This window comes from Phyllostomus discolor, chromosome 3 (genome assembly GCF_004126475.2).
Source record: "Phyllostomus discolor isolate MPI-MPIP mPhyDis1 chromosome 3, mPhyDis1.pri.v3, whole genome shotgun sequence".
Taxonomy (NCBI): Eukaryota; Metazoa; Chordata; class Mammalia; order Chiroptera; family Phyllostomidae; genus Phyllostomus; species Phyllostomus discolor.
In genome coordinates, this window is record NC_040905.2 from 158,668,424 (window position 1) to 158,685,414 (window position 16,991).

Here is a 16,991-nt window from a genome sequence, read left to right on the forward strand (position 1 = left end):
TATTTAACTACTATAAACTGACTGATTCATATGAAATTTCACCTTTACAAGATTTTTGAAAAGCAATTTGAAAGACTAAAATGAACTTGAATGTTTTGACCTTTTTAAATAGAAAATTAATTTCCATGACATTTAAGTACTATTTTCAGAAGTTTCATTTTATAAATTATTTTCCTTTTTCTCCTCTTTCTTCATTGGCTTATTAATACTCACCACTAAGTGTTTTCCCTCAGACTAGGGAAACAGTCCCAAGGGAAGTGGAAACAGCAAGATTTGAGGAATATTTGAAGAAGACTTTTTTAAGGGGGTGGATTTTCCAATTTCTTCCTAGAAACTGATCACTCTCCCACTCTACTTTTCATCCCTTCTATTTAGCTAAAAAGGATAAAAATTTGACCAGTGAAATAGTGATAATTCTTAGTGTTATCAGTGGTCTACGTAATTGGATACTCTGATACATATTTCTGCTATGAATCCATGAGTTATTTTTAGCATATTTTAAGTATTATATAAAAAGCCTCTAAAAATATAGTTTTTATCCAGTAGTTATAGAAATAGGCCATCCACATTGAAATTTGACCTGTAGCAATGAATCACATACCGGGTAGACAAAAGTAGGTTTATAGTTGTGAGTACACACAACAGAGTTTATTCTCATATTCTTATTTATTAATTATTGTATTATTTATGTGTATTACAACTATAAACTTACTTTTGCCCAACCCTGTATACAGGTTGTAAATTTATGCAAGGGTTTAATTATTATAAGAATAACCACTGAAACATTTTATAATACCGGGAAGTTGGAAACAACCTACACATTTAACAGTAAATTAAAATACATCTGCATGCTTAATAATATAAAATTATATTCAATTTAAATATGTATTGACAAAAAGATACAAAAATATATTTTAACTAAAATGCAGGCTAGAAAATAATAACAATACAGTATAATCTTTTTGTAAAATGTACATATTGGAAGAGCATGGAAGCGATCTTAAAAATTATTTGGAAGTGATCACCATTAGAATGCTTGAAAATGTATTATTTTATTATATTTTCTAATCTATTTATAATAACTATATACCATCAGAAAGATAAATTCATTTTACTTAAGAATAAGAAGTACAAAAAGGAGCAGAGTGGAGGAGAGCTCTGTGATAACAATGAGGTAACATGTTATTCATGAAAGAGCTGAGGTCCATTGTACTACATTATACTTCTTCTGAATTCAGTTGTACAATAAATATATGCATGAATCTGTGATTTGGCTATGCTACATTTTCCCAAGTTTAGGCCTGGTATGGATCCATTAGTCTCTCACCATATCACATCAGTGTTTTGCAGTATCAGTATGTGTTATGTACATTCTGTAGCTGATTTATCAAGCTGTAAGCAAATGTAATTCAAATACAGGCAGTGTAGTCATGTTTACAACATTATTGTTTATCCTAAATACTCACATGTGTATAGCCAAGGATTAAAGGGTATAGTACTTCGGGAGCTTTTTATCAAGTCCCTGTGTTCATCGAACACTTACTCTGTGCTGGGCATGACTAGAGGATGTGGGGCTTCTTTGGTCATGAGAAGGTACAGATTCTTTTCTTAAGGTTCTATCAACATGGAGGAAGAGAAATACCTGCATAAAAGAGCTATAATAAAATTAATATGTTCTGACTCATAAGAGAAACTCAAGTGTGATAAGAGAGTTAAAAGGACAGTAGATTTTATCAAGATGAGAGAATCAAAGAAAACCTCAAGATATTTAATTTGGGTGAAAATGGATAACTTGTATAAATCCAAAAGTGGGGGAGAAGGCATTTTGTACAAGGGACTAGCATATGCAAAGGCATCCTGGCAGGGAATTTGGGGTTCTTGATGGGCGATAGTAGAAACACATTTTGAAAAAGAAGTTGGCAGCAGTCCTGAAAGATCTTAAAGGCCAAACTCAGTTTCTGGTTTTATTTGTTAGCAGTGAGCTATGCAAGCTTACTTATTTGTGTTTGCTTTTGTTTTGAGTAGAAGAGAGCTTTAATCATAGAAGAGAGCATTAAAAAAAAAAACACCTCAAAGAACAAGATATAAGGGAAGGGATCAATGGTAATGTACAAAATTGATTGTAGTCGATAAACACACAAAGTAGGGCAGAGTGGCTGGGAAGGTACAGATATCATGATATCGGTCAGTGATTTTCAATCCCCGAGGAACATTGGAATATTTTTTAAATTAATAGAGTAGCCCCACTCACTGATTTTCTGGTTTAATTGGTCCAGGGTAGGGTCTGAACACCTATAGTTGGTATGTGTGTATGTTTTTCATTTCCCAAGTGATGCTAATGACTAGCTCAAAAAGAGTCTCATAGCTATTGTTATGAATATGAAAAAAAGAAAAATGACACATCATAAAATCAGATCTTTAGGAGTTAATAATCTTGATAATTTTCTTTTTGTCAGTATACATATCAATCCATTGTCAATTTAAATATTGATAGATATAGGTGTCTGTCTATTCAATGGGAGAATGCTTTAGTAGGCATTTTCAAAGGGTTGATAGTTGAAGCCTTAATAAAATTGTTGGTGTAATGCATAGAATCATGGGAATGCCTTGAAAAGGAAGAGAGGAAATTAACATCAAGAACCTCAGTGGGGTATCCATCTTTTCCATCATGAACAAATTGAAAGTATATGTAAAGTAATACAGAGGTATCCTACTTACTAAATTTGGAGCTTATGTAGTTTGTTTATGTATTTTGCCGCATTGATTTTTATTGACCAGGCATCATAGCCGATTTATTCCAAATTTCAGTTGGCTCTTGGGAATTAGCAAAGAACCCCATAGGCAGCACATTCTGGCAAACTTTCTTAACTAGTGGAAAATAACCGCTGTAATACCATACTAAGTACTTAACTAAACCCTTGAACAGTCAGTGTATGTTTTGTAGTGAATTAAAACAGATTTGAAAGTGTGTGTTAGGCTGAGTTACACCATACTGTCTGTGCAGCGCACTTACACCTTTCCATCTTCCATTTGGCATGGTGCAAACGTCAGAGCTTTGCCATTAGATCCAAAGCCCATGACTTGCTCTTAGTGTCAGTGACCCTTCATTTGTTTTTTTTTTTCTTCTTTTCTCCCTCCTTCCTACTTTACTTACAAATTTCTGTAGTGCTGTCAAGTTTTCTATAATTCTATAAAATTGGAATAATGATATAGTCTTGCAGGACTATGGAAATATCACATATATTTAAAACTTTAGTCCAGTGAATGAAATTCACTAAAGAGAAATTATTTTTTAATATGATTCTCCTTAAACCAAAGTTTAAGGCTAATCAATTGTTTTGAGGGTTGTAGGAAGAAGAAAATGCCAGAAGTAAATCAAAACAAAGGTGGATTTTGAAGATGTGGCCTGACTGCAGGTATTGGCAGTGGTCCTCCTCAGGTCCCATGGGATAGGATAGGTGCTCCCACAGTCCCCAGATTATGTCGAACATCTGCATGGACACCAGTCCAGCTAGAGCTCTGTGCTGTGATTCTGGTCCACCGTAGTTACATGTCAGCCCACCTCCCTCTTCTGCCCTGTGTCACCCTCTTAGGGACACTCTCCTCCTTACACTCCTACTCATTCATCAAATGAATCATGACATAAAATCCACCAGCTGCAAACAGTCTTGCCACTCCCTATGTTTGGGGTGTGACTGTAGGGTGTGCTGTGGCTGAAATAGGAGGTGAAACCCTATAGTTCAATAGGAGGTGACAATAGTTCTTCTTCCCCTAAACCTTCAGATGGGGGTCATTACCCTTAGAGACACCCCCAACTCGCCTCCTATGCTCTGCATTTCTCACCCAACCCCAGAAGCCCTGTTCCTGGCCTCCACCCTGATGCTTCCAGAGGAAGAGAGGACAGAGATGGGCTCAGTTGACAGTGCCATCAATTCAACAGCCACCTTTTAGGGAGGAAGCTGATGCCTGGAGCCAGGACTACCTATATGTTCTTACTGAACGTTGTCTCACCCTCTCACTTAGTGTCAGTAATAGCACTATTGACCTTCCCCTTTCAAGATTTTAAGTGCATGATTATGACAAATATCCCTTTAAAAACAAAACTCTCTATTTAAGGTAATGTTAATCAGCTGAAAGAAACAAAGCCAATTAGTTACATGCTGTTAGTTTTGTTCCCCATGCAACAAATTTCCTTGATGACTGCTGAAGCAGCTTATTCATTAGAATCAAATTAGACAAATGACACCCTCATTTCTTCTCTTCAGTTTTGTAGTGTGCGGGCCTTTCTGTGAATCTGTTGTAAGTGATTCTCACTTGTTCAGTCAAGTAACTGCAAACCTGAATTATCCGATTAACCTTTAAGAATTTATCTTAAGTTCCTTTTTGCATGGATGTCACTAGTAGATTTCAATGGTTCTCCCCTGTTAATTCCTAGCCCTATTTAATGTAATATACTAAAGGGAGAATATCATCCTCCATAGAACAATTGTTAAGGAAGGTCAAAAGCAGTTTGCTGTTCTTGGTTGGTTCTGTCCCCTGAATTTAATACCCAAAAGTGTGCATTGGTCTTATCACCTTGTCTTCAGAGAGCTTAGCAACTTAAAATCTGATATGACATCAAAATATTACCATTATTAGAAGCCAAGTGACTCTATATTTGTTACACATTAAGAAACAACCTAAGCTCTTAGAAATAAAAATCAGCCAGCAGCGTGTGGCTCCCCTTGATCTGTGTAGGGAATAATAATCTGCCAGATTCCTGGAGTTACTCTCTGCTCTGCGAGTGCATCCTGAGAATATGGCCTTTGGAAACAGCAAGTGAGCATGGCGGACACGTTCTAGAATATCAGCCATGCCTCTTTTCTGACTCATATGCATGTTTAGCTTCTCTATTTTCCATTTAGAAAATAGACTTTCTGGGTCTAACTGTAATTTGACCTCTGCAGTGCCTGGCATTAGTTTAATAAAAGGTCATATTCCTCACTTGTCAAAACCAGCTTGAGCAGAAATGCATTTTTGCAAAGCACAGTGCTGGCAGCTTTAGGTGGACAGAAATAGCAGCTACAGTAATGGAAGGTCCCCTAAATATGGTGACTGTAATGTTTTAATGACTTTCCCCCATCTTTATACTCTTGTTATTTCTTTTTTTTCCCTTAGACCAAGAGTAATTTTGACAGTTGTATAATATGAGATAAACCTGAGTATTTGCATTATTCAGACCCGAGGTTGTCCTATGGGATGACTTTAGTAGATGCTTTTGCTTTATGTTTTTACTTAGATGATCTTTTCTTTCTTCCCATCTTCAAAGCATGACTTAAATTTGGGCAGCATCCATGAGGAGAGAAAGTGGAAGATTCATTTAGTTTTCTTTATAAAGCTGAGATGCAGAGAAGTGGAAATGGGTGCTCTGATCATTATTGCCCCTCCGAGAATAAAGGTTTTACTTGCCTCGAGCATTTGGTACAGTTATTAAGTTGAGTCTTGCCTCTCTTCTCTTTCCTTTGGCTAGCTGCCTAGCCAGCACTGACAGTGTCAGACTTAGAGTTTCACCCGCCAAGATGATTATTTATGCAACAAACATGCTTACTGAAAAGATTTCAATCTATTTTCTAGTATCTTGAATTTGTCTAGTAGAATGATGACATTTTTTATATGGTTTGGATTTTGTACACAAATGGAGAAAAATTAACATCAGATCTGTAAGAAAGTCATGATTTTCTTGTATGTAAAGGCTAATGTCTTTCATATTTAAAAAAACAAACAAACAAACAAATAGCCCTGGCTGGTATAGCTCAGTGGATTGAGTGTGGGCTGCGAACCAAAGCGTTGCAGGTTCAATTCCCAGCCAGGGCTCATGTCTGGGTTGCAGGCCATGACCCCCAGCAACCGCACATTGATGTTTCACTCTTTCTCTTTTTCTCCCTCCCTTCCCTCTCTAAAAATGGATAAATAAAATCTTTAATAAAAACAACAAATAAACAAAAAATGTGTATAAGCACTTACACCCTTTTTTATCCTCACCAGAGGACTTTTTAAAAAAGGTTTTGTTGTTATTCTGCTACAGTTGTGCTAATTTTCCTCCTTTGCCCTCCTCTGCCCAGCCTACCCACTGTTCCTATAGTTAATCTCCACACTGTTGTCTATGTCTACCAGTCATTCATTTTTTCCATTGCTTTTAGAGAGAGAGAGAGAGGAAGGGAAAGAGAGAGAGAGAGAAACATCAATTGGTTGCCTCTCGTATTTGCCCTGACAGGGAATTGAACCCCCAACCTGGGTATAGATCCTGACTGGGAATTAAACCTGTGACTGTTAGGTCTACAGGATGAAGCTCCAACCAGCTGAGCCACACTGGCCAGGGCCTTGTGGTGCCTTTTTAATGTAGTGTGACATTTTCATTTTGTTGTTTTTAAAGAATAAATTTAAGGACCCTTTTTAGGATACTGTTTTGAAGAATACTAGGTCACTGTCATGGTAGTGGGATTTAAGAAAACAGTCACAAATCTGAAGCAGATTCTGATTATTTTAATAAACTTTCCACAATTCACTAGGTTAATTCCATTACTTCCATTACTTGACTTCATCTTCAGAAGTAACATCCTTACAGTAACATCTACTGGTCATATCTTTGGCAGATATTATACTTGTCAATATTAGCATGAAAATTTCAAGGTATGACCTGAAAATAGAAATAAAGAAGAAACACACTGGAACATTGGAATGTTCAAGTATATGGGAATCCCTTCCCCAAGTATATGGGAATTTACCTTTTCTGCTTTCCATTTAGAAATAAGGTTTCTATGTTTAATAATAATTTGATGTTTAGTGTCCCTACTATCCAAGAAGAACCTGCTCCAACAGCCATTGCCTATTCGCAAATGATGGAAGCCCCCCAATTTTTTTCATTCTTTTTTATGAGAAATGAGATCCCAGCCCCTAAAAAAAAAAGGAAGGAAATCTTAGTACAGTGAAAATAGCATCCTATGTTTATTATTTAATTTTATTGTTTAATTTATTCTACTACTTAATTTTGATTAGTACATAGTCATTTTCATAAGATTTACTCCACATATTCTTGTAAGAAATTTAAAACAACTTAAACAGGAACGTGGGTTGTCAAAAATTGACATTTTTAGGGCTAATTTTTTCAAATTAAAGGCTTTGAAAAGGAAGATACTAAAAAGTGCCAGTATTGTAGCACTTAATTTAACAGTGTTTTCAGGGCAATTCCCTAAGAATTTTAGTTGCATAATTATGTTTTCCATATTCAATGCTGACAAGTATGCAGTTATTATCAATTTGCATTGTTTGCAACAGCAAAATGATAAACATAAAAATTTCTAATTCCTTTTTTGTTCATTTTCAGAAAAGTGATATCAGTGTACAGTTGTTTCTTTTTCTCTCACTGTCAGTCAATTTCAAATTATTTCAAGTTCTCCCCACAGTTCCGGTAATCATCTAGTCTGTACTGCTAGCCCGAGATGTAGGATGTGCTGCCTGGCAGGGTCGTCAGAGCCGCCTTCTTTCCTAATGTTTCTGAACAAACTGGGACCTGCATGCCACCAGTTTCATTATCAATATGTTGAATTTGCTGATGAGGTGAAGACTCATTTCCCAGCAGTAGCATTGCAAAAATGCCTCTCAGCTTCTCATTTCCTTCCCTTGTCATGGAAATACCACACTAAGCTAGGAAACATTAAATAGGAAGGGATTGCTGTGCAATAATTTATTTCACACCTCATATTTTTAAAGCAAAGAAACAGGAAATTTAGACAAAAGGTTCCCACCCCCACCAAGGTGATACATATCATAATAGTGGAGCTGATGGGACTCTGGCTGCCCAAGGAAACCAAGAAGAGAGTCAGAACCCACCACCAGGCCAGGAGGAGAGTCACATGCGAACACGCGACAGGGAAGGCAAATAGTGGTGACGAGCACACAGTGATGAACTTTGTTACGTCTTCCTTCACAGAGTCTGAGGATTGCTCCCAAAATAAATGTTGGCTATAGTCAGTCAAAACCATCCTTCAACAGCATACAACTGAAAAACAGAAGAGACAATTAATTGTACTAGAGATAAGAAAATTGAAAATAAAATAGAAAAGTAAAATGTTTTTGAGTTTAAAAAATGTCCAACTCTAACATAATTTTAGAAACACAAAGATGCAAGAAAAATGTAAAACAATAGGGAAAATAATTACAACATCTCCTCTCAAACCACTGTCAATAGTGTTTTAGCATATTTGTTACAACTTTGGGGGGGGGGCTTTATTTTTATTATCTTCTATCCCTCATATATATATATATTTGCATGGTGCCCTTGTGGCTTATCATCAACCATAAGTATTTGTAATGTCATGTAAAAACTTTTAAGGTGTAACATTTACTGTTTGTGTGGTGTTTCATCATTATGCCACTGTTTGCATCACCATCAAGTCTTATAATATTTTATACTTAGGGTGCTTATAATTTTTTTCTAAATAAATGCCATGATGATTATCCTTGTGCATAAATTTTTAACTATATTTTATATGACTCATAAAGGAGTTCTAGATCTAGAAACACAAAATGGATAATAAGTCAAATTTTCAGAGAATGGTAAATGTTATGAACACTGAAAGGAGACAGAGGGCTTTAAAAAGCCTCCAAATTCTAGACTTTCAAGCTTAGGAATCTTGGACACTACATCTTTGTTAACAGAAACTCTTCTTTGTTTGCTGTGACTTTGGAGGCTTCTCGGCTCCTCGTTGATATACATATGGAGTCAAGTTTGAAGTAAGGCAGCCCATAATATCTGAGTTAGAGAGTCACTTTACCATTTTTCCCATTTCTGTTTCCTGCCAAACCTTCTCATTCAGGGCTATATTTCTTGTCTCTCTAAAATTTCCTAGAATTTCTCTTAAATGTCACTAATTTTAATAGCTTAGCAGTGGCAATGCTGTTTTCTGGCAGTGTCCTGATAGCAGCATCAAATCAAAGAGCTAAAATTTTACTCACTTTGATTGATGAGCTCATTTTGTTACAGAGGACAAATTGGATTTTTTTAAATACTGGGTGATAAAAATTAATGTGTGATGTTGCTTTTCAGATGTTATTGGATCTCTGCCTTAATATACATTACAGCAATAAAAGCATGAGCTGGTAACTTGACCAGAAAGTTACCCCATTCCCCATTCAGTTACCCCAAAAGCAAAAGTCACTTTTCTAATTTTGTAAGCCTGACACATTTAAGTATGTATGTTTGTATGTAGGTATTGGTGGGAATGGGTGGAGCTGTGGCAGTGGGGTAATAATCAGTGTTTTAGTGTTTCATCTAATTGTGATTATTTCTTTTTATTTCAGCACCTCCAAGATTTACGAGAACTCCCGTTGACCAGACAGGGGTCTCTGGTGGAGTTGCCTCTTTCATTTGCCAAGCTACAGGAGACCCAAGACCTAAAATTGTCTGGAACAAAAAAGGAAAGAAAGTCAGCAATCAGAGATTTGAGGTATTAGGTCCATTGTTCTGTTTCTCTGGGGGGGAAATGTATCTGCTGTACTTTTGGTTTGAATGTTACTTCCTTGTTTTATTCTGTTATAAAGCTTCATAATCCCTCCAATATGGCGTTCTTTATGTTACGTGTCATGAAAAATCCAATGTTAAATGTCTTTTACAGAAAGGGAATTTGGGGGTTCAGATCACTGACTTTGTCTCTGCATGTACCAAGGCTCAACTAGTGTTCCCAGCATGCCTCTGTTAGCCTCATCCTCAGAATGCTTTCTCCTAAGACTGCAAGGTGCAGTCCCTCATCCTCCCACAACCGAAATTAGAGGATATGTGAACACCTCCTATGCCATTGTTTTTCTATGTCATCAGCTCCTGCTGAGTTACATGTACATCCCTCAACCAATCTGTGTGGACAGCTAGATGGGACTCTTTAAGTTAATTAGAATCTACCTCTGTTGCTGGGAATGAAGTCAGCCCCATTCAACCCCAGGGCTTGGAATGAGGGAGCTGTGTTTTGTTCCTGTTACCAGGAATTTGAGGAATGGATACTGGGCAGCAGATGAAGTTATTCAGTACACATTGCATCTGTGTTTTACAAGTAGCATGGACTAGAATGAGAAATTTGCTCTAGTGTGTCAGTATAAAGTCATACTTTGTAAGAAACATATGCAGCCAGGTTGATATTGCAGTTAAATCTATTGCAGAATTTTCTTTGTTTAAGAAAGCTCAGTACCATGAAAATGATGAAACATAATGCAGTTTTTTTTGGGGGGGGGTATTTGTGAGGAGCCTTATGGTTTAGAAATTAGCTCATTCTGGAGGAGGAAAAAATAGGTGTTAAGCTACACAGAAAAATTTTGGAAGAAACACAAAATATTATGCTCGTAACTTAAGACATAAAGAGGATAGCTTGATTATCAGATGATACTAAGACCTCCAAGTATGAAACTCACTTCCTCATACATGGTGGTCTTCTTCACAAATTGGCAAATTAGAGGCAATTCCTACATAAAAGAAACATAGCAACTACAAAGTTCAGAACTGTTTGATAATATTTGTTTTTCACCAGCAATTATAGAGTGATAAATGGTCTAAATGCACAAATAATCTAATTAATTACAATAGTAAAAAATAAAACCTGGACTGTAGTTTACAAATGAAAAATTTTAATTGTTTGAAATCAGAGACCTATAGTGATTTAAAAATAAACAAAAATTATCTTAAATAATCTTTGGGGACTATTTCCTACATCTAGTAGAAAATAATGGGTGTTCACATCTTTGATGCACATTTTTAAAAATTTAAATGAAATCAATTATTATTTTGTCAAAAGCACTTTGATATCATACTCGCCAGTGATGATGGTTTCTTAACAAAGTCATGTAACAAAGATTATAGTAGTAAACATTGAAAGCATGAGCTCTGTTTAGCACATAATTCTTAATGAGGGTCACAAGTATATTCAGGGAAAATTTTTCATTTTTATACATAGCTCCTTGATCAAATGGTATCAAGTCTTAGATAAAGAACCTTTAATATCTGTAACATTATATATGGCTATTTTTGGTCTCACTCATTTATACGGCCAATGAAAGCAGGGGGTAAGGCTGAGTTTGCTTCCTCTTATATCTCCAGTGCCAAATACAGTGTCTGGCCTAGGTTAGGTACATATCATTCAATACTGGGAATTAAATAGAGTTCAAATCCGAAATTGTAATACCAGCTTTAACATATGGTGCAGTGCTTGTCATTAAGAGTTTAGGTCTAAATCTAGGCAATAGTTCAGAAAAGTAAACATGTAATGACTGGTAGCAATCAGAATTTAAATTGGTATTAAAGATATTTAAATAGGATGCTCATATATAATTTAAAAATATTTAAATATTTTATTTATTTTTAGAGAGAGGGAAAGAGAGGGATAGAAACAGCAATGTATGTTTGCCTCTTATGTGTCCCCTACTGGGGACCTGGCCTACAACCCAGGCATGTGTTTTGACTGGGAATTGAACTGGCGACCCTTTGGTTCACAGGCTGACACTCAATCCACTGAGACAAACCAAGCAGGGCCTCATAAATAATTTTTTAAAGATTATGGTATATTTGACAAAGATTCTCATGACTGAAACAAGATGCATAGTAGATTCATTCTAAATGTGTGCTTAATAGAGTTGAAAATAAATTGTGGCACATTGAGAAGTGGGACATTTTGGCTATCTTTGTGAATTTCAGACATAAAGAGAATGCAGAAATACTTGAAGTGGACATATTTTAAAAATATTCCACCTCTTTCATATGCTGGCATACAAATGTATACATAAAATCTGGGACTGTACATTCCATAAATATATGTATAAGGCATCCTCGACTTTTTCATAATTTAAACATATGCACATATTATTCACAAGGAAATGCATGAAAAAAGCACAGCCTCTCTATGAACAGCTGCAAAAACTCAGCATAGATACAGAAAGACAGGTAGGGGACTCCATGGTTTCGAATATATATTTATTAATGTTATCATCATTATTGTTTAAAAGTAGCACTTCAACTAGCTGATGAGAACTTAGGATTGCTAAACTCTCTCAGAGTAGAGTTCATAATGGTAGTGAATTCAGGGCTTACTGTTTAGGGCATTAATTTTCTGCCTGGTGAAGCAAGCCTCCATTTTACAGCAAGAATGCCCTAAAAATGCAGAAAATGCTAAGCTAGAACAAACACTGGAATGATTTATGGCAAAATTAATGCATGCTATCAGGCTCTTGGGCTGCCTAAGTATTAGATTTATGCAGTTCTCTTCATGGTTCACTCATCTATACTGTTCAGGCTGAGACACTTTAAACCAGAAGAGATATTGGTAGTGGTGTGTATTATTTCCTCACCTCACAGTCCAATTATTGAATGGATCCACATGTGCATATATGTTTAAAGAGACAGAATAATTTGAGTTCATCCATCATAGAAGCAAAATTCATAGGATCAAATTGCCCTAGATAGAACCTACTAAAATATTTTGTCACTAAACCCTGGATGGTTTTCAGCAGAGACTACAACTTACCTTTTTGCATATGTAGTTTCATGTCTTTTCCCCTTCATTCAGTGGATTTGTTCAATTAATCCAAATATTCTGTTTCACCACTGCATCAAAATTCAGTCTCAAAATGCTGCTGACTTTATTCTGGGCCTGAAGGCTGGTTCACCACTTCATTAAGAGGGTTAGCTGGGAGGTGAACAATTGTAACAACAGCTGTGACAGCTACGTTTCCTCTAATAGGTAATAGAGTTTGATGATGGATCTGGATCAGTTCTCAGAATACAGCCCTTACGGACTCCAAGGGATGAGGCCATTTACGAATGTGTGGCCTCGAATAACGTCAGAGAAATAAGTGTATCTACCAGACTCACAGTTTTGCGTGGTAAGTACTCAAGTGCAAGGCTGTTACTTGTGTCACTGTGGAGATTCTGTGTCCCAGGTGTTCTTTTGTAGAGTCATTAGAAAGACCAGCATTGTCCTGACACTTAAATTGGAAATGAATTGAAATAAAATGTTTATAAGAACTCAATTTTAAAATACATAGTAGGTGCTTTCTCTCAGGAGGTCTGAAAAAATGCAAATTGTAGGGAGAAAAGAAAAATCTCAAAGAAATGCTGATTTTGAATTTCAGATATCATTTTGATTTTGGTAGAAAACCCAGAACAAAAATAGGGTTTGCTACCATTTTGCATGTTAACATGGTGTGTGGAGATTTCATACTGAAGTGAGCAACTGCTTTTTACAAATTGCGGGTGCTGACCTTGATGTTTGCAAAATTAAAGGAAGGTTCTCTACCTACGGATGTGTTGCTCTTAAGCAGAGGAATCAAAACCAAGAAAGGCACCTTTCTTCTTTAAGTCAAAACGGTGTTTTGACTTACGTCTTTTATATTTCTTGAACCGGCACCTATTGATGCGAAGTGAGTCTGGCTGTGTGGCTTCTGCGGTTTGACTGAAGCATGGATGACACGGCAAATCTCCAGTACAGTGTGTCTCCTCGCTAGACTTCCTTCAGAATGACAGTTCTGGAGAAGGAACGATAATGATTACTAACACTGTGTTGTATCTCTAATTCAGTTGTTTGGGTAGAAATTAGAACATTACTTGATTTGGCTTGCCTAGCCGTTGACATTTCCAGGCTAACTTCTGTGCCTTTGTCTGTTTCTCTCTCACACACCCTTTTATTTGTTTAGATTTGCTTGTAACTTCATTTTGCTTGATTGCACAACAACTTATGGGAACAGACTTTCTTTAAATGAAGGGAATTGGAAAGAAGGGATTGAATTTGGTGTGGGAGGAACATATATGGGTTAAGAATATTTCTCTTCTAGTTCACTTTCTTTCCATTGAGGGGTTTATTTATGTTTTATAAATTCAAAAATCATTGTCTTCTAGATCTATTTATGTAGTACCAAAGTTAATTAGTTAATCCAGGAAGCTTAGAAAATTAAATTATTTACATGTATTTACTGAAATATATTTTAAATAATATAAATATCTTAGTCTCAGGGGACATATTAGACAACTGAATATAGGTATTTTAAATGCTTGTAATAGAATGCTGCTTAAAAACAAATAAGTCAGATTTAAGCTCTATTTTCTGTAATTATGACAAGCTCAGTTCATATAGGAAGTTCTCTGTCCCCCTAAAAACACATAGAGATGTTGATAAAATATCTAAAAATAAAATTAAATGCATGGTTAGGCTTGCAAAGAAGAAAGAAACTTCCAGAGGCTGAAAACAAAGGGAATCTTGGAGCAGATATCCCAAGAGAATAACCAACTGGACTGTATGCTTTAGGACTGGCTATATGCATCAGGACACAGGCCTATAGAAAATAAGGTGGAAGTAAGAGGAGAAAGATCAGCTTTCAGAATAAAGGTGAGCCTTCTAGTGCTCCTCCTGCAGTGCTGTACACAGAACCCAGAAGCTAACAGGAAAGCTGGTCAGAAACAGTGAATCCTGTAGAGTGTGGCTAAGGCAGTCATTAAGCACTCACCTCTCAGAGACACCCCCAATCCATGGCATACAATGCAGATAAGCTCATTCATGCCTGGGCGTGCTCATAGGTACCAAGTTTAGAGCATCAAAGCCAGTCCCAACTCACAGTGGACAGGAAGCCCAATCGGTGAAAGGAGACATCAGTCTGTGAGCTACAGACAACTGAACTGTATGAATGGGTTTTAGAACTGTATTTTAAATACCTGAAAGGGTAAAGGAAGGAGTACAATCTGTCAAACAAGAATCAGACATTAGGAAGAAATGAGCAGACAGGAGTTTGAAGCCATATTTTAGAACTGAAGGGAACCTTAGAGACTGTTATGCATGTAGTAATACACACTACAAGAAGTATGTACATATGTTAATATACATGTATATTCACATAAACTTAGATACAAGGTCTAAAAATCGTAGAATCATTTTTGAAGCAAAATCAAATTCATTTGTTGATCTTTTAAAAATTTTAATTTGCACTTATTCACCTAAGGAAGAACTAATGCTGTTATTTAGAAAGTGTATTACAAAGGTATAATGAAATTTATTAGAAAATTTTTGTTTGCTTTGGTTTTGTTTTGCCTTCTGAGTTCCGTGAACAAATTCCTTAAAAGAAAACAGTGACAGTCATTTGGTTTGACTTACTTTTTATGCTTTTGATGAAGACATTAACAAAAAGTTGGTGGAAAATACCACTTTACGTAAACATTTACGTGCATGTATGTTTTTCTGCCTCTCAGCTGACTATGGTTCCCCAATCTCATCTGCTTATATCCAACTAGCTCCCACATAAAACAAATATATTTGAAATTTTTAATATGATCTTGACTTTCTATGGGCATATCTGTCATATGTAAGTACATTTGTATGAAAATTTATTATTCTAGTAAAGTAGTCAAGCCTTATTTTTTTAAAGACTAAGTTTAGCAATGTGGGAAATGTTTCATGAGAAAAAACTCAAAAGTATTTTGGATAATGGAAAAGAAGTCTAAACATAACCTTAAAATAGAATGCTTTCATACAGCCATGTAAGATGAAATCAATGGGGTTGGAAATTACATTTGTTCTTAGATTACTTCTTTGGTTAAATTGGTTAAATAACTATTGATAATTCTATTAATAAGCATCTTTTTACAATGTCTTCATGGTAAACTGACATTTATAGAATATGGACATCGTTCACAGCTAACGAAATGAAAGTGAAGGGTTTCACATCACACCTGATGGGTTTGAGCCCATGGTGAGTAGCTTTGTCTTACAAATGGCACTGGCAGGCACACCTGTGGCTCTGCAGTGGGTGGAGACTGCTTTACCCTGGTCATCAGAGGCCCTCATCAGATGCTCCTGTGGTCCCCATGGGTCGTTTACATTTTCCCCACTTTGCTGACCACGTCAGACTTGTGCCAACTTCCCTGATGGGTTTTGTCTAAGTGGACTGGATGGAGAGCACTAATTTATTTCACACAGGGTACTAAAGAACCTAATTAATTTCAGGTTTAAACATGTGACCTGGTTGGCTAATGCAGGAGATGTTGAAATAACACTCTGACCACCCATGTGCATTGAAGGGAGTATTTCAAGGAAAACTTTCCCTCTGTAGCTCATTTTAAGTCACCCTAGCTCTGAAAAACTGTTTTCATAAGGAAAGATAACTACAAGCTTGGGCTGAATGTGCCCTGGAATGAGCTATTTGGGCAATTACCACTTATACACTGTATACTGTAGTTTATAGAAGAAGTAGTGGGGAAAGGGAGATTTAAATGCCATACTTTCAGCCTCTAACTCATTTTTTAGGTGGTTTTATTTTATTTTTTTGGTGGTGGCCCTGGCTGTGAAAACAAGCAACTACCAGCTCTCTAGTTCTGTAGCATTTTAGGAGGCTGAGCACATCTATCATACTATGTGTTTTTCCTGCCCAACTGAACTTAAGTGAAGTTCTCTTTAAGTAAGTGCCTCAGATGTCATGCAGAGGTTACTTAGGGCTGAGCCCTGCCTAAATGTAGAATTCTACTAAGGGCTTTGGACTGGCTAATTAGACTTTCGGTGAGGGGTACGACTAGAACCAGGGAGACTGTTTTAAGAAGAGAAAACATAATCTAGAGGGAATTGGCCCTTCCTGAATCTTTGATTCACTGGTCATAATTTCTTTAGGACCAAAGATATCAGGAAGAAAACTTGTAATATAAATTTATGCAATGCTAGCTGGGGATGTAAATGTTCTCTCAGATACATTACCAGCCACTGTGCAGAGAAAATGAAATATCACTACCCGAAGACTTTTCTGTAAGAGCGAGCTAAGGAACACCTGCCTCTTTTAGGCAAGCGGAAAGATATTGAGAGTTCTTTCTTCTCGCTCACGTAATTCCCATTCTACAAGAGAAGTGATAGAAAATTTAATCGAGTTTGCCTCTGACTATATGAGTAAATGTCGTGTTCTTGAATTTATTTTTTATGAAATCAGAAAATACACACTTTGTCATC

At 36.3% G+C, this 16,991-nt stretch overlaps 1 protein-coding gene across 43 annotated transcripts in view; it reads left to right on the plus strand.

Annotated features, from left to right (window-relative positions):
* PTPRD (protein tyrosine phosphatase receptor type D) overlaps window positions 1–16,991 on the plus strand; it is a 1,502,332-nt gene that overhangs the window by 1,190,085 nt on the left and 295,256 nt on the right. For all 43 annotated transcript variants that reach the window (XM_036021603.1, XM_036021605.1, XM_036021607.1 and 40 more), the window contains 2 exons: window positions 9,340–9,485; window positions 12,756–12,897. In XM_036021603.1, coding sequence (XP_035877496.1) covers window positions 9,340–9,485; window positions 12,756–12,897 — 288 coding nt within the window. The remainder of the gene's footprint in view (window positions 1–9,339; window positions 9,486–12,755; window positions 12,898–16,991) is intronic.